Source organism: Ochotona curzoniae, unplaced genomic scaffold (assembly GCF_017591425.1).
Source record: "Ochotona curzoniae isolate NIBS_2020 unplaced genomic scaffold, NIBS_Ocur_1.0 contig_3432, whole genome shotgun sequence".
Lineage (NCBI taxonomy): Eukaryota > Metazoa > Chordata > Mammalia > Lagomorpha > Ochotonidae > Ochotona > Ochotona curzoniae.
In genome coordinates, this window is record NW_024465859.1 from 23,168,899 (window position 1) to 23,192,220 (window position 23,322).

Below are 23,322 nucleotides of genomic sequence, written 5' to 3' on the forward strand. Positions count from 1 at the left end.
GGCTGTGTGGACAGCTCACTCTTCCCTTTCCAGAGTGGCCTGCCTCTCTCTCCCTGATTGACAGGGACAACGTCCAATCACAACATTTTCTTTCTCTCCTGGGGAGGGAAGACAGCTTTCTAAATGAATGACTGCAGATAGCATACAGAAATGCCCGTGGCATTCAAGAATGTTCTGTGCCCCACTCCCCCCGTGCAGCCTTGTCATAACTGACATTGACTTTCTTGTGAGAAGGGAGTGGCCATGGTCACGGCTTTGCTGTACCCAGCTCTCCTGATGGTGGTTTAGCAGCTCCATCTGTTCACCGACGGAGGAAGCACGCTGATTTGGCAGATGGCCCCGGCCGTCCCTGGCTCGCACTCTCAGGATTGTCCTTGAGACCTGGTGGTGGCAGGTGATGCATGCCCGCTGTTCGTTCATGACTTCCATTGGGCCCTCTGTAGGTGGTGGCTCTCAAGGTGCAGTTCCCGGCACAGGTGCTGGGGCCTGCTCTGAGCATGTTACTGGAGTATCTTCTTCCATTTCTTTTGGGTTCCGCAGGATGTATGAATGAGATGCTGCAACACAGGTGTGTTTGCACGTGAAGCTGTCTCCTCCCCTTCCTCCTCTAGGCGATGATTGCCCTCACGTGCATTCTGTAGCAGAGCTTGTTGTGCTTGGCCGGGGGCTGGTGTTAGCAAGAGCGGTGTGCATCCTGGCTTGTCTGATTAGCAGCGTGTACGCTGTGTTGGCTTCTGCCCAGCCAGCTGACAGGTTTTGCTTTAATAACTCCCTGAAGAGTTTATCATCTATTGTTTACTCAGGTAACTCGTCCTGACTCTTCATTTAGGTGCTTCTCCATTTGTCCTTCCTGGTGAGTGTACTGCGGGACCAGGAGGGCTGTCTGCTGTTTGGAGAACCACTTTGTACATTTTAACCACTTTGTCCAGGTAGATGTGAAATGGAATCAGATGAAGCTTCTTGTTATTTTTTTTTTTTTAAGTTGTAAAAGAAAGTGATGCTGTGCACAATTGTGACTGTGACCCAGCAGGGTGGCCTGTAACCCACCCCCGGAGGAGGCCATTACTGAGGACAAGACTGTGTCTTTTCAGGCTTTTTTTGAATGTGTTAAAAAAAAAAAAAAACTGAGTTGATGTCATTGTGACCACCTATACATTTTTCTGTAAAGATTTATTTTTGTTGGAAAGACAGATATACAGAGAGGAGAGACACAGAGGAAGATCCTCTGTCCGTTGATTCATTCCCCAAGCAGCCATTTTAAGATGCTCTAGATAGATGCATTTTACTTGAAGGATCTTTATGAGAATAGTAAATGTAAAATGCTTAGCTTGCTGCTTGGTCCCCCGTGCCCGTCACAGTGAGCGACAGGCAGTTTTCTGGCAAGGTGTAGAGCAGTGGGCTCTGCAGTCAGGCCTGACTCTTCTGCAACCTGGCCCTGAGCCTTGACCCAGCCCTTGACGGGCAGTGCTTGTGTTTCCCTGTCGGTAAAATGGGCCAAGTGGCTCAACTCCGGCGTGTGTGAGGCCTTAATGAAGGGTTCCTGTTAGAGGCCTTGGAGCAATGTTGCCTTGCAGTCAGCTTGCAGTAGATACTGCTGTCTTGCAAACACCTCCGAACACCTGCGATATACGACCAGGTAGTTTTCATTTCTCCCTTACCACTTCCAGTCACCCAGAAGAAGGATGTGTTCTGGCAGGAGCCAAGTGCACAGCGCCTCTTCAGAGACAGACCCCTGCACCGAGATGGCCCCCTGCATCTCCATGGTCCTCACGGACCAGAGAAGGGTGCCTCCTGGCCTTGTGGGCTGGTCTCCCGTGTGCTGGAATGCTCCCTTGATCAATCCTGCAAGAGAAACCACCCTCCCCCACAACAGTGCAGTGTCCTGCAGGCCGCTTGGTGTGGCCTCGACCACACCTTCTCCTTTTCTGAGAGGAGCAGTGTCACCCAGGGCTTTGGGTTTGCCTTAGTGCTGACACCTGCCCCGGGGCTGTCAATCATCTGGACCTACCTGCCTGAGCACATGGCTGGGCCGTGTTTCTTCATCCTGCAGGTGCATTCTCCTCCTGGCTTGTAGCATTCCAGGAAACACACCCTGACTGCCCTGCTCCGGGGCTTCCCAAACCCCAGACTGGTTAGTTAACACATGGCGTTGCAGAGTTCATGCAAGGCATCTGCTTGTTTGCTGCACAAGGCTGCTTCAGTCTGCAGTCAGGCAGACCCGTCCTGATCCAAGTTAGGGAGGGTGAGGGGAGAGGAAAGGGGTGTGTGTGTGTGTGTGTGTGTGTGTGTGTGTGTGTGTGTGTGTGTGTGTGTGTGTGTGTGTCCGTCCGTCCGTCCTCGAGGCCAGCCTTGCCTTGGGGAAGAGGGCTCTGTGTTAGGCTTGGTGCCACAGAGCACTGAGAGGTACAACAATGTTGTGTGGGTCCCGATGTCTGTGCCTCAAGGAGCCGAGAGCACCATCCTGTGTCTCATGGGAGTGTAACGAAGATGTTGGAAAAAGTTTGCTGGGATATAGGAAGAGGCCTGCTGTCCCAATAGCATGATCATTGCCACCATAAATTTGCCTGTTTGATTACTGTGAGAAGCAGGTGGGTCCCATCTCCAGCTGTTGTCACCCTTACCTTCTCCGGGGAGGCAAGCTTCAACCGGCCTCCTATGAGAGAACAGATGTGGCAGCTTTTGCCTTTGCTGCCGTGAGCCTGACCTTTTGTTCCTAGAGGTGTACTGACAAGCATCTCAGAGGTGCCTGTCTTCCCCAGGGTCTGTGTGGAGACCCCCACCGAGTGAATGCCCCCCAGAGTAATGGCAGTGCTTGGAAAACGCCTTCCGAGAAACCCTGCTTTCCATTTCTTCCGAAGCCGGACACCTCCTTCTCCAGCATGAGGAAGCACACAGCTTGTTTTCCGGGGATTTGATGTGGGCCAAGTGTGCCAGGGGCGGGACTGGGGTCTGAGCGTAGCTCCGATGTGGGGTAGACTGCCCTGAGCGTTGCTCATACGTGGGGGGACCCTCTGCCCTGAGGCTGTAGGCTGCAGTCTTTAGCAGCCTGAGTCATTACTTCTGGGTTCCCATGGGTGCTGTTGAGAAACACAGGTGCTGCGCGCCATGGAGAGGGAGTTTTCACATCTGTGAGCCTGGGAGTTTCCCTTTGAAAGATGAACAGTCTGAGATACGTGCTGTTGACATTCTGTGTACCACTGGAAGGGTGACGTTTGTAAGAGCTAGTCTATGCCATCTTTGTAGATCCTTAAACCTTTGGGTGAGGGTGGTAGGCAGGAATGACAAGTCTCATTGCATTAGATCCTAGGGATGGAACGGATAGATCCCGGAGCAGGGAGCCTGTCTCCAGACCTACAGAAATTTCTTCCTTTTCTCTTAGATTGGCTTGTAGAGTACGAAGGTGACTTTTGACCCTGTTACCTCCCCCCTGCACTGTGCCATTTGCACCTCATCAGGCAGCCTTCTTACCCAGTTAACTAGCCATGCAACCTCCTGCACCTGACTGCTAGCACGCCCTTGGCTCTCCCTCAAGGCCTCCCAGAGCGTTCTGGCCCTGAGGCTGCACCAGTGGCCCTGGTTACCTGGGTTATAGATAAACCTGCTCCTTCCCCTTCTCGGTAAGAACCTTGTTGGACCATACACAGTGACAGCTGTATAGAGACAGCACAACTTTGGCAAGAAGTCAGGCATTTGTGAGCTTGTTAGTAGCTTGATGGGCAGGGTTTCTAACGACTGTTGCCACCTGTCAGCTGAGAACCAGGCGTTCTAGAAGTCAGTGATTAGCTGCTGGTTGAGAAAAGCTGCTGTTTCAAGGATATTCGTGACTGCTCGCAGTCAGTGTATAGCAAGGATCCACCTTCAAGGACAGCATGTTATTTAAGTTGAGGTTCCGATGCATTTCACTTACGTGGAAGGGCACTTCAGAAAGCTGCTGGAGGGGAGTGAGCATTTAACCTAGTGGTTAGGATGCCTGCCTCCCACGTTGGGGTACCTGGGTTCGATTCTTGGGTTCAATTCCTGACTCTGGTGTCTGGCTTCAGCTTCCTGCCAGTGCAGACTCTGTGAGGCACCGGCAATGTCTTAAGTAACTGGATTCTTGCCATCCATGTGGGAGACCAGGATTGCGTTTCTGGCTCTGGCTTTGGCCCTGGCCCAGCTCCAGCCTTTGCAGGCGTTTGAGTGGGAATACTTTCTACCTCTCTAATAAATAGATAGAGAGTTGCCTTGTATCCAGCCTACAGATATTAATTGGGTGTCTACTGTGTGTAAGGCCCCCTAAGGGGCCGATGGAAGGGATTAAGATGCTCCTCAATGCACATTGTAGTTGGGGAAGCAAAGCTAACATCTAGTTAATGTAAAAATGAGGCATTGGGCACAGTGGAAAGAGTGCTGGCCGAGTAGGAGGAGGTTGATGTTTTGGCTCTTGCCTCCCACCTACCTTGGGCCGGTTGGTAGCTTTCCTAGTTTTTCTGGTGTGTGATTGGAACAATGCCTGCCCTTGAGCAATCACCCGATACATGTTAACAGCCGTTACTGTCCTTGATGATGTTGGCAGTAGACCGTGTTGTAATTGAAAAATTGTCATCATGCAGCATTTGATCACCTGAAAATATAGTTGAGTTACAATAGTAAGTACAGCAATGGAATAATGCACGATAGGAATAAAGTAAAATGTGTGAAGCCGTCACCCATTTGTCTCCTCTGCCTGCGGCTTCTCTTGCCTGTCACTTGCCTGCTTCCTGATGTTTGTGTCTCAGTGTTCAGTTGTCTTTGGTACATCTGTGCGCCTCTCCAGGCAGTCTGCTGTTGGGTTGTGCTCCCCAAGTCGTTGTGGTCCGTAGTTTTCTGTGACTTGGTGCTTTCTTGCGGGGCCATCTTTCGGATGCTCACTCACTTGGCTGTGTTGCTGCAGTGTTATTTAGCTATCTTCCCTGAGTAATGGATGTGTGGTTTTCCCCACGTGTTTGGCTGTTACACATAATTTCACTGTGAATGTTCCTGCCCACAACTCCTAGTGCATGCTGAGTGTTGGTGTAGGCGTGGTAAGAGAACAGAAGACTCTTCTCTTGGCTGATTTCCAATGCTCAGTGCCATAGTATTAACCGTAGTTCCCTTGCTCTGTGTTAGCTAGCAAGATTATTCATCCTGCATGAATGCTCTTGTGCCCTTTGACCTATGTATCCCTATCTCTATCCTCTGCTTCTACTCTGTTACTATGAGTTTGACTTTTTTCAAAATTTGTTTTTTAAACTAAGAGCTCCTCCGTCCACTGGTTCACTCCCCAGATGGCCACAATGGCCACGCTGAAACCAGGAGCCAGGAGCTTCTTCCCGGTTTCCTGGTAGATGGCAGGGACCCAGACATGGGTACTATCTTCTGCCGGCTTGTCCCAGGCCAGCATTAGGCTGCTGGATTGGAAATGGAACAGCTGTAACCCATGAACCAATACCCACAGGGGGTGCTGGTATCGTAGGCGGTGGCTTCACTTGCCATGCCACAACATTGGCCCCATATTTGACTTTTTATAGATGCCACAATCCTGTTGTAGGCCACACAATAGCATGGTGTACTATATGCCTAATGGTGTCATCAGATTGTAAGGACCTAAACAATTCCTTTGACCTGGTGACCCATGGCATTCCTTGGTACTCAAGAGTGAATCCTGCTGGTGTGAAGAAGCACACGGCAGGTCAGTTGTATAATACAGTAATTGCAGGAAAGTGCAGTGCCTGCTGCTTGATGCTGATGACAAACAGCTGTTACTGGCTTATTACTATCATATACATTTTTAAAAAGAAAGGTTTATTTATTGAAAGAGTTAGAGTGAGAGGGAACTTCCATCCACTGATTCACTCCCCAAGTGGCGGAGTGGAGTTGGGGCGGAGCCAGGCCAATGTCAGGAGCTTCTTCTGGGTGTCCCATTTGGGTGCAAGGAACCAAGTACTTGTGCTGTTTCCTGTTGCTTTTCCAGGCACATGATCAGGGGCCTGGATGGGAAGTGCAGCAGCTGGGAGTCAAAACTGGCACCCCAAGAAGATGCTGCACTGGTATCAGAGATCTAACTCACTCCACCACAATGCCAGCCCCATACAGTGTATTTTGGATCATCGTTTTAGAGCATATTCCTTCTGTTTATTAGAAGTGTTCATAGCAAAGCAGCGTGCTGTGTTAGCCGCCTCCTGTGTCTCCCGTTCAGTCTCCTGATTGAACCGGCAGGCCTCCTCCCGTGAGCGGCCTGCATGGTCCAGTGTGTGTGAGGACTCCCTGTGACGTTCACACGGTGGGGAAACCACCGCATGACTCTTGCTCAGGGTACATTCCTGTTGTTCTGTGGCAGGTGACAGTGTAAATGGGATTGTGCAGTAATTTTCTGCGTGTGGCTGATTACGCTGAGTGTACTGTTCTCCTGGTTTATCTGTGTGTTTGCAATTGGCAGGAATGCATTCTTTAAGGCTGAATACTATTCTACCTCTTTAAGGCTGATAATATTCACACACGCCCACCTCCCCCCCCCACCATCATTTCTTTAACTGTTTGTCTGTTGAGTGGTGCTTAGCTTGTTTCTGCATCTTGTCATTATTCTGTTCAAGCAGTTGCTTTCCAGTCTGACTGTGCTAAGTGTTTTTTTGCTTAGGAGTGATCACCAGAGGCCTTTTCTGCTTTCGTTCAGATCATCCTGTGATTTTTTCCCTCTTTTAATCTGATATTGTAACAAAAGGTATATATTTTCTGTTTCCAAATTCCTCTTGCCTTCTTTTCATATGTCAACTTGGTTGTGATAGCATCATTTTTATGTATTTCTCATTTTTTTTTGTAAAGATTTATTTTCATTATTTTTTCATTGGAAAGGCGGATATACAGAGAGGAGAGACAGAGAGGAAGATCCTCCGTCCAATGATTCACTCCCCAAGTGAGCGCAACGGGCCGATACTATGCCGATCTGAAGCCAGGAGCCTCTTCCGGGTCTCCCACGCAGGTGCAGGGTCCCAAAGCTTTGGGCCGTCCTCGACTGCTTTCCCAGGCCACAGGCAGGGAGCTGGAAGGGAAGCGGGGCTGCCGGGATTAGAACCGGCGCCCATATGGAATCCCGGGCGTGCAAGGCGAGGACCTTTAACCACTTGCGCCACCGTGCCGGGCCCTGTATTTCTCATTTTTTTGAACTAATGTTTGGAATGTATATGGTGTACAACTTATGTTGTATTTATTTTGATTTCAAGGTTACTGTGGTTTTATAAAATGGGGGCATGTTCCGCAGTAGAAGGTTTTAGGAGTTCTTTTAGATGTTTGGGTCAATTTTTCAAAAAAATTATTTTATTTAGAGAACTTTTTACTTACAAGATGGAGAGACAGGCAAGGAAAGAGAGCTTTCATTTGCCGGTTCATTCTCCAGATGCTTGTGAAGGCTAGGGCAGTGCTGGGCTGGAGCTGGAAACACCGCCCGTGCTGTGCCAGGGCCTGAGTTGGCAGGAAGCTGAGTCAGGAGCTGGAGCTGGGACCAAGCCTTCTGATGGGGGTGGGGTGCAGGTGTTTCAACCTCTAGGCTGAGTGTCTGCTATTCGTTCAGTTTTTTTTTTAAGTTATTTTTTTAATTGTTTCAGCATTGGCAGCCATCCACGTGCATGTTTACTGCCAGCTGAACTTGATTTTATGATGTCTTTATGAATAAAGCCCCTGCTCTTTACTTAATGGAGATGAACTGTTAAACTTGTAACTCTGTCGGCTGTCTCACATCTGTGTGAATCACAATTTTATTGATCTTGTTCCACCAGATGAAAGAGAGAGAAAGAGAAAGTTTTAACAAAGGATTTCAGATTTCTGTGTTTGCCCAAACTGCGTTTTTACAATGGATTGCTGATCTAAGTAGGTGCTGTCATTTACAGTTTTAAGATGACGGCTTACCAATCATGTTGTCCGTTTTATTTGATTTTATATGGCTTTCTCACCACATTTAATTTATCAAGAGGATTTTGCTGACCTTCTATAAAAACAGGAAACCACGGCTGGCTAATGGCCCTGAGGATCCGTGATGAAGTATTCTTTGACAGTGTGTCAAGGTGAGTGGTGCAGACCTCAGTCAGCCAAGCTTGCCTGTGCCTGCAGGAAGCCCGGCCCCAGCAGCTGACCTTGCCATCCCAAGTGAGCAGGTGTTGAATGAACTTGGTTCTCTCTTAGCCCTGCTTTTTCCCTGGTGGGTCGTTGGCTCCTGAGTAAGATAGATGCATGCAATAGAAGAGCTGTTAATAGCATTTACTCTGTCTTAATCCTTTTTAATCCCATTCATATTTCAGCGTCTAAAACTTGGCAGGATGTCAGAAGCTATAGTTGAAGTGGGGAAACATGTCTTTGAGCAACCAAGACCCAGCACAGTTTTTTCCTCCTGAGATTAATTTCTTAAAACATAGGAGAATAAAACATTTCTTCTTGGACCCCCAAATATGGTGTCACCAAGAAACCTGGCCAAAATGACCTTGCCGGAACAGCTCATCTTCTGTGATTGAAACAAATGGCAGGAAAGCCACTGGGTCAGGCGTTCCAAGGATGAAGGCTCTCTGTGGCTTATGTCTGCCGGGTGGGGAACTCACTTTGCCAGAGGTGGATGTCTGATGTCAGATCTGGGAAGGGGGTGGGATGGGTTTGGACCTTGTACTCTTTCCTGATGAGGCATTAACTTCTTGCCTGGGCTTTTTGGTCAACTGGAACGACCTGTTTCCTTGTAGATCAACTGTAAGGAATTTGGGGAGTCCCAGTGAAATGTGGGGTGGGCTTAGAGTCTGATCTCTGTTGAGATCTTGGGCAGACTTTCCAGTTGGGCTTGCTGCATTGGGTGTGTGAAGTTGATTTCCTGATGTGGTCCTTTAAGGATATGTTCGAAGTGCACCAGTTCTTTGTAACAGAGTGGTTACAGATCCTGAGAGTGGGCAGTAGCTTTTGGGTCAGCGTGAGGCTAGCAAGAGGATGGATGCGTGAGAATATGTGCAGTTCCGCCTCCTGGCCTTGCTGCTCTAGTTTTGGGCCTTTACTGGACTGAAATGGTCTTGCCTGGAGGAATAGCCTTTTCTACCACTTGAATTCTTTCCCAGCCTTGGGATGTGACCTGGGCTGTGGAGCAGCGGGGAGAGCCTCTACACCATTGTGAGAGGGAGGGTGGGGAGTTCCTTCAGGGACCTGCAGGGTTTGGGTCAGTTGTGTCTTTAAAAAAAAATGGTACCCACTTTGGGCTTGTCGGTGGAAGCAATTAGAGCCATCACAGGATCGTTTCTGATTCCCGGTTCTGTCCAGTGTCTATTCAGAAAGCTAGAAAACAGTCAACTGGAACTGGGGATTATTTGAGCACACACAGAGTCCTGTTGTCTCAGCAGCATGCCCTCAGACAATTTGCCTTTTAGTGGAGTTGAAGCCCATGAAAAGAAATAAAAAGTGTTTTATTAGATGGCAAAGAAAGATGGACTGGACCTAGGAGACTTGGAGAATTTTCGCTGTTTCTTTGTGAATGCAAACTTTGGAAGAGAGTGACTCGTCCTATAATGCAATTTATTTCTACAATGTGGTAATTATTGTTGGTAGTTAATAATTATCTTCAACTGGGTAAAATACCATGGTGTGTTAGAGAGAAGAGAGGATCTTCTGTGCAAAGCTAACTGTTGCTATTTGGGAAGAGTACCTTGAGGAGGTCGCTGCTACGTTTATTATTACATTGTGTAAGACCTGGAAGTTGTGGCTTCCCCCCAACCTGAGAAGTCAGGCAGCCGTGTTTTCTCCCTGAATACCTGGAAGCTCAAGTTTCTGGGAAGCTTCAGCGACTCACCCAGAGTTACCCAGCTAGGTGGTGGGCAGACGCTGGTGCCCAGCCCTTACTTCCGCAACCTTCTCTGTAAAATGCTGACTCATGCAATTTAGCAGTGTTTGTGGCATTTCACAGATATATTGACATCCGCCATGTCTTCTAAGTGCTGATGTAATTTCTTGCAAAGAACCCAAAGCTGAGCCAAGAGATCCATGAATGTGACAAATAATGTGCTGCCGTGTGGACAGATGGTGCTGGCCCGTAGGCAGGAAGAAGATTTACTGGATGCTGAGTGACGGAATGTTGGTCTCTCTGACCCTGATAGGAAAAACATTTCAAGTTGTTGGTCGGCAAGGAAAATTGCTCTTAGTGCAAGTTCCTGCTGAGGCTGAGGGATGCCTTAATGAGGGTTGTCGGAATTGGAATTGGGAGAAGGAGTCAGAAGCTTGCAGGGGGTTGGAGGGCAGCTCTGTCCATAGAGGAGTGATCATGAGACGCTGGGAAGGATGGCAGGGGATGAAGAGATGAGCAAGAAAGATAATAGGCATTTGGGTAATAGGCATTAAAATACAGCAAGATGGGAGGAGCCAGTTCTGCTGTTGGCCAGAATTCACAGAAATTTGTTGTGTGTTTTCTGAAGAACCCGGAGAGCAATAAGTGTTTTCACCACCAAGACTGCTGCTGTTGGAGGCCAGTAGGAACCTCCAGTGAACAAAGCCCTCCTGGATCCCAGAAGGCCCAGCCCCTCCTGTGCTCATATGTGTTTGCTCATCAGAGAGAGAGAGATGGATCCCCTATCTTCTGGTTCACGCTGCCAATGCCTGCAGTCTCCAGGGCTGGGCCGGGCTCAAGTCTGGAGCTAGTTCTCCATCTGTCTCCCACATCCTCCTTGGATTTAAAGACCATGAAAATATGTCTTTTCCTTTATTGAGGGTTTAAGTGTTCTTCAAACCACACCAGCTCCTAGGTTGTACTCTAGACTTGTTCAGGCCCTTTCCGGCCTCTCACCTCTCTCAAATGCTTCCGGTGCATGATTCTCAAATGTCGCCAGGTGTTTGAGTCGTCTACAGAGCTGATCAAGAGCATGGAGGTCAGGCTGGTTGAAATAGGACAGGACTGGGCCAGCGTGCTTCTGCCAAGTTCTCCAGATACCTCTGATAGCCGACAAAATGTGAGAACCACTTCCTGTGACTTCTCACCAAGGTATTCCCCTCCCCCCCAGTTGCTTCCTCTGTTCTTCTGCTGAGTTTCCATGCCCAGACACAGACACTCCCCCCACCCCTATTCTTTCAGCCCATGATTCTACCAGCCACTGGCCGGTTTCCTGCAGAACACCTGCCAGCCAAGTTCAGGTTCTGCTGGGCCTGTGTCCTGCCAAGGAATTCCCAGCCAGGCACATGGACAGGGACAACATCTAGTGATGAGAGATGCTGAGGAAACCCATACCAGGGAGTTCTAGGGAAGGGAGTTTGGAGTCATTGGCCTGGTAGAAATGAATGGATGGGAATGAATTGGGTAAAGGAGGGATTGAGGAAATTCTTGCTCCTGAGACACAGCAGGGAAAACACAGCACACGTTGTCATGGGAATGTGTCGAACATTGATTCGTGGAAACGTGCACATGAAGCCTGAGTCCTGCCTGGAGATGGCTCATACTTTCCTCTCCGGAAGTGTTGATCACATCTGTTGTTAAAGTAGTAGTGTGTGTGGTGAGAAGTGCGGAAGACCAAGACGAGGCCCTGAGTGGGTGCAGGACGTGGTGCCCTCACCATGTTTCCCAAAGGCAGGGAGATAGAGTCAGCAGTTTACTTCTCTGTCTCTCTTGCCAACCTTTCATTGGCCTTAGGCTGTGTCTCAGGGTGCTGGCCTCGGCCTGGGATGTGGAGTGGACATGATGAACCCGTTTCAGACAAACTCCTTTCCCTTTCTGGGCCTCTGTGTCATCAACTCTACATAGAGGCAGGAGGGTGTAGATAAATCCCAAGACTTTGTCTTGCTTGGTGACTGATCACAAATGTCCCCTTTCTGTGTCCTCCAGGCCTGTGCAGCTTTACCCACAAAAGGCCAGCTCTGCCCTGCCCGGACATCTGCTTTAAGACCTGCGACCTGCCAGTGCTGAACTCCCTGCCTGGCTCCAGAGCAGGGAAGGCAGCGGGGCAGGCTTGGGTTGATAGAAAGTGTGTAGCTCTGTTTATCTGAATATAGATTTTTATTCTCCACTATGAGAGAAGATGAACACACGGAAAGAGAAGATGGTTTATATTGAATGCTGACGGAGAGGGTCAGGCGGTGCGTGCAAGGATGAGATGCCATATCCCATTCCCCTGTTGACAGTGGACCCACATTTCAAATTATTTTATCTCCCAAATACCCCATATTCATTAAGAAAGACTTCCTTCCTTCCCATGTCTTATCAGCCAAAGATTTCCACTTGGAAATTCAGGCTGGCATTGAGAGAGCCTGTGTTCTTCAACTGAGTTGATTGAAATCTAGCCAAAAGCAAAGAACGATGACAGTAAGAGTTATTCTCGCTCGAACGCTTGCCTTGTGCTGGCTGCAATAGGATTTAATTCTCTTAAGTGCTCGAGGAGGATGCTGTTGCCCTCCTTATTTTCAGATGAGAAGATGGAGAGCTCAAGTGCTCTAACAGGTCCTGGGCAGAACCAGGACTGGCCCCTGGAGCCTCATGCTCTGGGCTGTGGTTAGCCTTGTCTGGGGCTTTGACTGCCGAAAACACGTGATTTAGGGCAGGATTTGCAAATGAGGCATCATGGGCAAAACTAGCCACTGCTTGTCTTTGGTTGGCTTGCGAAATACAAATGATCTTCACATTTATTGTTTTATTAAAAGATTTATTATTATTTATTTTTATTGAAAAGTCAGATTTATGGAGGACAGAGTGAAAGATCTTCCATTCGCTGGTTCACTCCCCAAGTGGTTGCAGTGGCCAGAGCTGAGGCAATCCGAAGCCAGGAGCCAGGAGCTTTTTCTGGGTCTCCCATGCAGATGCAGAATCCCAAAGCTTTGGGCTGTCCTCTACTGCTTTCCCAGGCTACAAGCAGGGAGCTGGAGGGGTAGTGGGGCAGTCAAGATACGAACCAGTGCCCATATGGGATCCCAGTGTATGCAAGGTGAGGACTATAGCCACTAGGTTACTGTGCCAGGGCCATATTTTTATTTTTAAGAGATTTCTTTTATGAATTTGGAAGGCAGAGTTGGCGAAGGCAGGAGAGACGGAAAGGAGATAGAGAGCGAGCGAGAGAGAGAGAATGTGAATGAATCTTTTGTCTGCTGGTTCACTTTGCAGATGGCTGTAACGGCCAGTCCTGGGTTAGGCAGAAGTTGGGAGCCAAGTATTTCTTCCAGGTCTCCCACATAGGTGCAGGGGCCCAATCACTTGGACCATTTTCCACTGTTTTTCCCAGACCATTAGCAGGGAGCTCAAACAGGAGAGGAGCAGCTGGGATTTGAACCAGCACCCCTATGGGATGCTGATATTGCAGGCGGTGGCTTTATTTGCTGTGCCACATGCCGGCCTCATCTGCTATTGCTGTTCTGCCCCACCTTGGCTCTGTAGTGCAGTGGTACCCAACAGGTTGGTGGTTTGGCTGTGAGGACCTCCATTTGTGGAACCTTAGAAGGCTGGGACTGATTTCAGGGTGGTGCTGTGAAGGTGTGAGCAGCAGCCGAGGCTTCTCATGACACTTGTGGTTCCTGTCACAGGAACTAACCTGGACCTTGGCCAGAGTGTTGGTCGTGAGGACCCCCTTTAGTGATTTTGTGGTCAGTGGAGGGCCGAGGTGGTGAAGTGGGAACCTGATGGATGCTGTGTTGTCATCTGGCGAGGCGTGGGGTCTTGGGATCTACAAGGCCTCGCGTTGAACAGTACAGAGGGATGATTCTACGAGGAGCTAACCGGAAGAGGGCAATGTAGATGCCCAGTCCGGAAGGGAGAGGAGGACTTTGGGGAGGAGCGTAGTCTTTATTATTCAGATTCCGAAGTATGGCAGTGAAGAATCAGGACTCTTTGTTTGCTTGCTTTTGGGGGTGGGGTGCTAGGAGGGTGGGGTTGCGTGAGTAGTGGGGAAGGCCAGGTCAGGGAGTTGGGAGAGAATTTCAGGGGAGGCAGAAAGAGACATTTGACCTTCTTTGTGTTCATCATGCATGCCTTGTCTGGTGTTGTCCGGATGTGTCTTTCTGAGATACAAGCGTAGAAAGTAAGCTGTTGGTTAATGATGGCGAAGGTCACAAGCTTGAAGTCTTCCGGGGGCACCTGGGGATGTAAATGCATGGAAGAGATCAAATAATGAAAAAGTCTTCCTGTCTCACAGTGACAGAGCAGACCAACAGTGTGGGCGCCATGTTGCTTAGCAACTGCCATTTGTCCTCAGCCTGACAGTGCCAGGGAGTGGTGGCCCGTAGATACCAGGCACTTCCTGGGGTGGGGGTGGGGCTGGAACTCAGAGCTGCTGGCAAGCCTGAATGTGGCCAGGTAACAAAGCCAGGTCTTGTTTGAAGGAACATTAGGATTGAAGTGATGCTGTATCTCCTTACTTCTTAAATATCTGTTCCAGGTTTAGACCAACATGGGGGCGGGGTGTCAAACCAAACATGCGTGGGGGCTGGATCTGGACAGCCCGGGCCCAGTTTGGGACTCCCAGGTGTGGCATGGAGAACAGGTTCAGATGTGCTGCCCTCCCTGTGGGTTGTGGAGGAGCCCCGTGAGGAGGGCAGGGAGTCGTGGGCACGAGGTCCAGGCTGCTGCCTGCCTGCCTTCCTAAGCAGAGGGCTGGGGTGGGGGGTCATGAGGTGTCAAGCCATGTTCTTTGAGATCCATCAGGGTGTCCGTGAGTATTTGCTTGAGTGTCTTAAAACACAGGTTTTTCAGCTGTGTGTGTGTGTGGGAGAGAGAGAGAGAGAGAGAGAGAGAGAGAGAGAAATTACAGTGGAAACCTTTTCCTGAATGTCTGACACTGTTTGCATGCATCGGAGACCATCTTGCCTCTGGCATTGAAATATACCTTGAGTACATCCAAAGTCAGATCAAGTGACTTGAACCTATAGAAACCTGCCCTTATCCAAGTCTGTATACACACACAGCATACGTTCTTACACACACAGACAGTGTGGAACTCTACACATGTGTGTAATTCTTCTTAAAAAATTTTCAAGGAAAAAATAGTTCCACTGCTAAAAATACCCATGGGAACTTTTGGCCTGGGACTCCCAGGGTCACCGTGGGCTGTGTGTCCCTCTGTTCACACAACCTCACCAAAATAGCCCCTGTGCTGGCTGTGTGTGGGTGCTTGGCAAAGTTTGTCATGCCTCCCCTTGCCCCGGGTTGGGGAGCGGGAAGGGATGAGCTGGTCAGATGCTGCCAATTGGCTGATACGACCCAGCTCTTACTGGGAAAGCTCACCTGGCATTACTGGAGCATGGGGTTATGGCTCATGCTGACCCTTCCTGATTGACAGAATCAAGTTCAGGGTTTTGTTGTTGTTGTTGGGTAAATGAGCAGTGTGAGCCATGCCTGTGAAAGTCTTGTGCTGCGGGCACGTTTACCATGCTGCCTGCTGGCCTGCCGGCCTCTGCCTGTGGACTCGTGTGTGCTTAGGCCACCCCACAGTGCCACACCTGCCTTCTGGGAAGTTTCTGACTGTGGTGACGGTTGCTTGGCCCCTGGATTCAGTGCAGGGTTCCCATCCCACCTGCCATGTTCACGGTCGGTGATTAACCTTGCTGGGGGAGATGCCTGGGAATGAGGAAGAAGGATAGCCTTTCAGAACGGAAATCTGTCCGTGCTCCAACTCCCATAAAATGCTGTTTGATTTTCAACGTTGCTTGAAGCGGTTCACATTTTGGCTAATTACGTCAGTGAGTAAAAATAACGATTGTCATATGGTGTGTGGGCTTGGTTTTAGGATAAAGAGACTATTGTTACCATTGTGCTAGGCAGTCACTCCTTACCCACACTTGGAGTCTGGAGGTGTCGCATAGAAAACCCCACAGTTTTGTCGCTTGTGAAAATCCAGGCTGCTGTGTGGATCGGACTGCCCAGCCCCTGCTCCTTGGCATAGCAGTGTGCTGATGGTTGAGTCTGAACAGGTGGGGGTTTGTGACGGCATTGCTGCTGTGACTCTTGGCGTTCGTGGTCTCACGCATGCGTCTCGTGCTTCCCCTGGGGTGGTGGAGGCCTTCAGGCATCCAGGGCCAGGCAGATCTGCTCTAAGCATCTCGGCTAGGAATTTGACTTTTCCAAGGTTCGGTCTCTGGAAGGTGGGTATCAAAAGTCTCAATGACATGATAAACAGAATTCCTGCATCCCAGGGACTGGCCAGGAGCTTAGGGCTCACTCTGTAGTGTAACCAGTAGATTACATTCCCACATGGGGCCACTTGTTAGGAGTTTTTTTCTCCCCATCATCCTTTCTCTGCCTGTTTTCCTGAACCACCTGCACGATCTGTCCTCTCCCTCGTTAGGTCCCTGGGCCCCTCTGCCTGTTTGGCTGGGTAGCTTGTGGCTGCCTCCTCACAGTGCACTGTCACCTGCTGTGTCTCCTGGAGACTGGCATGGCCTTCGGTGCCTTCTGTATTTTTGGCATCTGGTCCAGGCCTGCCAAGGTCACAGGAAGGGACTCCCTGGGGCTGGGTTAGTCACACAAGGTCATCCAGTGCATTGAAGGGTGTGGCCTGGGAGGTTTGGTGGGACAGGAAGCAAGTAGTGGGGCGGGGCTGGTTGGAGTCTCAGGGGTGTGTGTTGCAGATGCTCCTCTGTGGTTTTATAATGGATGAGGACGAAGTCCCTCTCTCGTGGCAGGGGAAGTGGAACCCAACCCTCTTGGCCACGGTGGTCTGTGCCTCCCCATCCACAGGCGTTCAGCAGTGCTGAGCTTTGAGCTTTGCTCTGCTGATCCTCCACACTCCCTGCCTCCTCCAAGCAGTTGTTGACCTTTCTGTTCTGTGCTAGGGGGTGCCCTTGGTCTCTGGCTGCTTGTGGGGCCAGTGCACAAAGAGGGGGAAGAAGCAGCCCTCGGCTTTGCTGCTACCAGCTGCAGCTGCCCCAGGATTCTCACGTGTCTCTGGTTGGTTTCCCTTACATCCTTGGACACAGATCTTTTTAAACTCTCTTCACTTTGCCGGCTGTAGCATCTGTCCTCGGCCAGGAACCCTACTCATTGTGGCATATTTTAGAATGGAGTAGTCCTTGAAATTGTTTTTCATTGTAGGTTGGAGGGAGGGGCTCGGAGAGAGGCAGCAGGGTATGTGGGTGGAGGAAACAGGGACCGGGTGTCACTTGTGGGATTTGCAAAGGCCCTGATTTCGGCTTGCCTGTTTTCCACGTGAGAGGTTATAGATGTCAACTCGCAGTAGTACCTGCGCGAGGTTGAAACAAAACTGTATGACAGCCAAGGCAACGTCTTAGGTATGTCTGTGTGCCGTGAGCTTCGACAAATACTAACGGAAGTGGCTTGAGTATTTCTCAGCCTTAGGATGGGGCTATTATTTATTTGCAGATCAAAGAAGTGGAAGAGGGCTGGGTAGGCCACACTTTTAGGAGCCCATGGAACAAGGAGGTGGCACTGCTCCTTTGCTTGCCTCCTGGGATGCCCTCATTCCATGTCTGAGTGTGTAGGATTGAGACCTGCCGCCTCTCCCGACCCAGCTTCCTGCTGATGTGCTTCTGAGGCAGTGGGCGAGGGTGAGGTGCTGCCCTGGGAAGACCCAGATGCAGTTCCTAGCTCTTGGCTTAGCTTGGCTGTTGCAGACATTTGGGGAGTTCCCTAGTGGATGAAAAGTCTCTCTCATCCTGCCACTCAAATAAATGGAAAAATAATCTCAACCCCAGAAACAAAATGAAAGGTGGAGTCAGTGTGCACTCCAGTTTGTTTGCTGGGAGAGGTGTTCCTGGGGCAGTCCCCAGGAGATGTCCGATCTGCTTTGATAGGTGTACTGTTTCCATGTGGAGGCGTTGGGGTTTTAGGTCAGTGTAGCTGGTGGGGTCCCTGTGACTTGGTTGTCAAGTGGGAAGAATCTAGGGTTCTGCGTGGATCCTGCTTTTAGGGTTGCAGTTTTGGCTGACGCAGGGTGGCACAAATAGCAGCGTTAAGTTCCTTTCTCTGAGGGGTTTGGCGGAGGATCCCTGGGACTCGAGCCGCAGTTCTGGGACAGTGCTGGTTCCCCTTGATGGCCTTTAGGTGATCTGGCTGCAGTCCCCGTGCTTCTGACTGTGGCTCCAGAACTTTGTGCTGAGATGGAACTAGAAAGTCCAGTTTAGTGCCCGGCACCAAGCACGTACTAGGTGCCTAGTCACCCCATGTTGGTTCTTTGCCTTTTTCCATTCAAACCCACCTTTTAAGACTTCCCATATTTTTCTAACAACTCCTTCTCCTTCTCCAAGCTTCATTTCCCGCCTCCGTCCCAGGGCCTGGAATGACATTGCCTACTTACTGTCTATTTTAAAAGCTCCAGTGAATTTTATAGAACACAAAGTGAACCACATTCAAGTGTACTGTTCAACAGCATGCAGTCCACCCCTAACGTTGTGCAACCATCCCCTCTGTGTAGCTCCCGACGTGCTCTTTACCCACAAGGGGAAAGCCCTGCACCTGTTAGCTGCCACTTCCCCTTCCTCCCAGCCCCTGGCGACTACTGGTCTGCTTTCGGTTTCTGTGAGGTTCCCCTTTCTGTTCGTTTTGTGTCAATGAAATCATCCAGTGTGTGTGCTTTGGGGTCTGGCTTGATTGAGATTCATCCCACATTGGAGCAGGAGTCAGCACCTCGTTCCCCTAATGACGGATGGCTGCTCATCATTTCGTGGTGTGTGGTTGGGTGCTTCTGCCTTGTTGCCCCTGGCAACAGCGCTGCTGCAGCATCCGTGGTCCTCTATGCCAGCGCCATCCTCTGAGGCCCTGGAGCTTGTGGTGCCCCCAGGAGTCCTAGTCCTAGTCCCAGGGTGGGCTTATTCATAGTCCCCTGATTGATGAGTGGGCCAGAGGTTCGGAGATTCAGAGAGAAGGGAGCAGATCTTGAAGCCCGATAGGTCCCTCGGCTCTGTTTATCTTTGCCTACTTAATTTCCTTTTGAGGGAGATAGAGAGCGAAAAGTGATGGCTTTCTAAACATTTCAATTTTTAAAAATGTACCTGTGGGAGAGAAGAAGGGAAAGAGAGAGAGAGAGAGAGAGAGAGAGAGAGAGAGGGAGAGAGAGAGAGAGAGGGAGAGAGAGAGAGAGATAGTAAAATGCTGGTTCATTCCCCGCATGCTTGCCAGCAGCCAGGGCTGGGCCAGGTCAGAGCTGGGAGCTGGCACTCCACCCGGCTGTCCCATGTGGGTGGCAGAGACCCAGGCGCTTTAGCCATCACCTGCTGTCTTGCAGCATGCCCGTGAGCAGGCAGCTGGGGGACCCAGGCACTTGGGACCGCCCTGTGCCACTTGCATGTATTTTTTTTAAGACTTATTTATTTTTATTTATCAGATATACAGAGAGGAGGAGAGACAGAGAGGAAGATCTTCCTTCCAATGATTCACTCCCCAAGCGGCCACAATGGCTAGAACTGAGCCAGTCCGAAACCAGGAGCCAGGAGCTTCTTTCTGGGTCTCTCATGTGGGGGCAGGGTCCTAAAGATTTGGGCCATCCTCGACTGCATTTCCCAGGCCACAAGCAGGGAGCTGGATGGGAAGTGGGGCTGCCAGGAATAGAATCGGTCCCTATATGGGATCTTGGTGCACTCAAGGCGAGGACTTTAACCACTACGCTATGGTGCTGGGCCCCACATGCATGTATTATGCATCGACAGCTCGGAGTCACCTGAGCGCCCGTCACCTGAGTGGTCACCACCTCCTTGTGGTGGGAAATCCCCGCTTTCCATCGTAAGAAGTGAAATCCCCTCTGCCTGCTGTTTTGAAATACACATTATTGCTCACTTGGGGCAGAGGACCGTGTAATAGCAGGGAACTTCTTCCTCCTTCCTGTTGTCACTTGCAGCCCTTGAATAAGCTCTCCTCATCCTCGCCCCCGCCTGCCCTGCCTGGGCCCTGCTAACCACTGGTAACCAGAATGTTCTCTGTTTCAAAGAGTGGCTTTTATAGACTTAAGGGCCTATTTCCATGGGATGCTTCTAGGGGTGCGACCCCTATGGCCCTTTTGGGCCCTCTGGGGAGAGGGGAAGGGGCTGAAGGGGAAGGGACAGGAAGTTGGACTTCCTTTTTTTCTGCTGTTGACTTTGGTGTTCAGCGTGCAAATCTGTGGAAGCTGGTCTCCATCCATCTTTCTCCTGGGTGCAACTAGGCTTTAAGTTAACTTTAGAAAGATGAGCCCGTCTGAAGTGTCTGCCCCTACGGAGAGTTTGCTGGGTGTGCTTATAAGGATATTTTGTTTGTGGGTGGGGGCAGGACCTGGCAGACCTGGTGACACTGAATTCTTGGTGTTTTATTTCCCTGGGCAAGAAATCTGGAGTACGGAGGGTCTCGAGTTGGTTGACTTAGCAGCTCAAGGATCCTCATTGTCCTCAGTCATCTTCAGCAGGTGCCTGTGTTCACAAAGTGGTTGCAAGGGCTCCAGATATTACAGGCAGATCCCCAAGATGGGGGTAGTGTGTTTTTTTTTCTTTGCATTCCTTTTTATTCATGAGGAAGCACTCCTTCAGGAGCTGCCTTATGGACTCCAGGGTCCCCTTTTTCTGTGTCTTGGTCTGGGTCCTTGAGTTCAGAGGAAAGTAGTCCAGGTTCCTGGGGAGGGCAGGCCTAGGGAGGTGAGGATGAGAACCAGAGAGGCAGAAGGCCAAGGTAGCAGCGATGTGTGAGGGGAAGTGGTACAGTGTGGGTTTGCACTCACCACTGCTTTGTGTTGAGCCCAGCAGGAGGCAGCCACATGGCTTGACACCTAGGACCTAGGGCAAGGTGGCCAGGAGAAACCCTGCCAAACTGCCAAGGAGCTCGTTTCCTGGCTGGGAGGGTGGAGAAAGCATGGTGAAGTCCCCTTCTGAAGTGGGTCTCCATGTCTTCCCCGAGCCCTTGTACATGCCTCTCTGCTTGCTTGGCAGCGGGAGGTCACATAGCTGGTGGTCAGACCTGTGAACTCTGGAGGCCAAGCACAAGGTCCAGAGGCAAGCCCTGTGGCTCCCCAGCTCACTGGTGACCTGCACGCACCTGCTGGGCGGTGGGGAGGGCGGAGTGCCCGTGGCAGAGTGCTTGGAACAAGGCCTGGCAGTGACAGCGGCCCGCTTGCGTGCCCTGAGAAGGCTTGAGGAAGCACACTGCAAGCCGTGAGCTTGCTCGCCTGGAAATGTGCTTGTGAGCCTTGTGCTTTGACCCCTTGAACTCTCTGACACGTTATCCCGGGTAAAGACGGTCAACCTGTGAGTGTTAGCTGCGGTCCTCGAGGGGGGCGCTTGGCCCGTGCAGGTGTTCATGAGTTGCTTGTTAAACAGGTCACCGCTGCTTTCCATCACTCACATCTTGGCCCCTTACTTTCCTGCGGACACGGTTGGTGTGGGAGCCCAAGCTGTAGGAGCCGCTTAGACGCACGGATGACTGAATGGCTGCAGTGCAGGGCACGGCAGTGGCAGCACAGGCCGAGATGGCATCGTGGGAAGGTAGTGTCGAGGCCCTGTAGCTGAACGTTCTTCAGCTACTGGGCAGAAACAGGTTTGCTGTCCTGTGCCACTTTCCGCGGTCCTTCTGAGATCGTGTAGTTGGGAGCACAGAGCAGGTGGACAGGCAGGAACTGGAGGCCAGTGGATGATCTGAAACTGCTTAGGCCTGAGGCAATGGGGGCCTCAAGGAGAGATGGGAGGGTGGCAGGGAGGGGCCTCTCTTTCTTTCTCGGGGCTCATTTCCCACCCCCCTACCCTATAGAACTGATTTGGTGTTTCCTGTTGTACAGAGCATTAAGGAGACCTCTGATGGGGCGGGCAGTGTAGTTGGGTGATCCTGCTGGGGTGGAAATGTGTGTCGCTTGTTTCCACCCAAGGTTAGAGGTGGACTTGTGGAGGAGGGGGCACTAGGGCCATGCCTGGGGCCGGGGGCTTCCGGAGCGAAGTAATATGTAAAGGCTGAAGGGGGAGCCGGCTTCAAGGGGAAGGGGCGCTGGGGACAGAGGAGCTGAGTGGATTTTCAGCTTTGTTTCTTTCGGTTCTATTTTTAAAAGAACACGAAGAGAACAGATTTCACAGAATTGCATAGGTCCAGTTCTAAGAAGATAATCATCTCTCCCTCCCTCCCTCGTCTCTCTGCCCCCTGGGTGTCAGTTTGAGTGGGACAGGAGGGCAGGGGACACCCTTTCCCACCTGCCCCCTTGGGATTATTTCAGTTCTTCTTAAGGGCCGTACTTTGAAAATCTCTCGCACTCCCAGGAGGTGTGTTGCCGGAGTAGAACACATGACTTGACCTCTCTTTGCATTTTGAACTGTGAGGAAATGATCGACGGGTCCCAGTGAACGCCCCTGAGGACCCCTCCCCAGCTAAACATGGCCAAGGTGGAGACCCTGAATGCTGCTTCATTTTTCCCAGGGCTCATTCTTCCCAAGGCTGCTTCCCCAGGGTTAGAACAAAGCCTGCTGCCACCTACTGGCGGGAGGAAGAACGGCGATGTCCTCCAACTGCAAAGTCCTAAAGCCCATGGGGTTTCTTTGGCGCCCCGGCTGGGCTCTGCACCTGCACTGGGGACCTGGAGGTAGCTCTGGGGAAGGCTTTGTCCTTAGGGCTCAGTCCCATCTGCAGTGGCACGGGGAGCCGAGAAGGAAGTGCCTGCCCTGGGGCTGCTGAGTGTGGGGACGAGGACTTCTTCCCCCCAGCCTGTCTATTGCCTGGATGTGTTGCGGTCAGGATTTTGTAACTGACCATGGGTTCCTCAAGTCCCTGTATGTGGTGTGCCGGGACAGCCTTACCCTGGCCAGCAGGCCGTTGCTTACTGAACTTCTTAACACCTCACTTCGGTATTAAATCCTCCACGGCTTTGTGTCTGATTTGCATTTCCGTGGCTGAATGAATCAAATCACTGACTTGGTTTTCTGTTTCTGTTACAGATCCCGTGCGCAGGTGCCGGTGAGTACCGCTTCCCTTCATTCTTGCGTTGTTTGCGACTGCCCCCTAATGGACACAAAGCAACATGACTGGTTAGATGAACATCATGGGAAATGCTCACTGGTTGAAAGCTGCGTCCTTTCCATTTAAGAGCTCATGGGCAGAAAGAAAAAGCAATCAACTGTGCACTCCTGATATATTAAAAATTTGGCATTTTCTGTGACTCTTTATCCCTGACTCACATCCATGGGTGATTTAACTTAATGGAAGCTGTCATACATTATTTTATTTTTAAAATATATTTTGTGGGCTGTTTCCTGTAAGTATTTGCTCGTGTTGCTTCGTTGTCCTTGGGCTGCTATGTTTGAGAATACAAGTTATTGGGTTTGTGTCACCTCTGGAAAGCCAGAGGGGACCTCACACTGCCATCTGCTTTCATGCCAAGGACTGAATGTCGGTTGCTGATGAGCTCTGGGTGTGTACTGAAATAAGAACAATTCGGATAAGATAAGCCAGTT

At 50.6% G+C, this 23,322-nt stretch overlaps 1 protein-coding gene across 4 annotated transcripts in view; it reads left to right on the top strand.

The window, feature by feature from the left end:
- PTPRJ (protein tyrosine phosphatase receptor type J) overlaps positions 1–23,322 on the top strand; it is a 143,973-nt gene that overhangs the window by 86,253 nt on the left and 34,398 nt on the right. For all 4 annotated transcript variants that reach the window (XM_040980257.1, XM_040980258.1, XM_040980260.1 and 1 more), the window contains exon 2: positions 22,807–22,825. In XM_040980257.1, the coding sequence (XP_040836191.1) occupies positions 22,807–22,825 (19 nt within the window). The remainder of the gene's footprint in view (positions 1–22,806; positions 22,826–23,322) is intronic.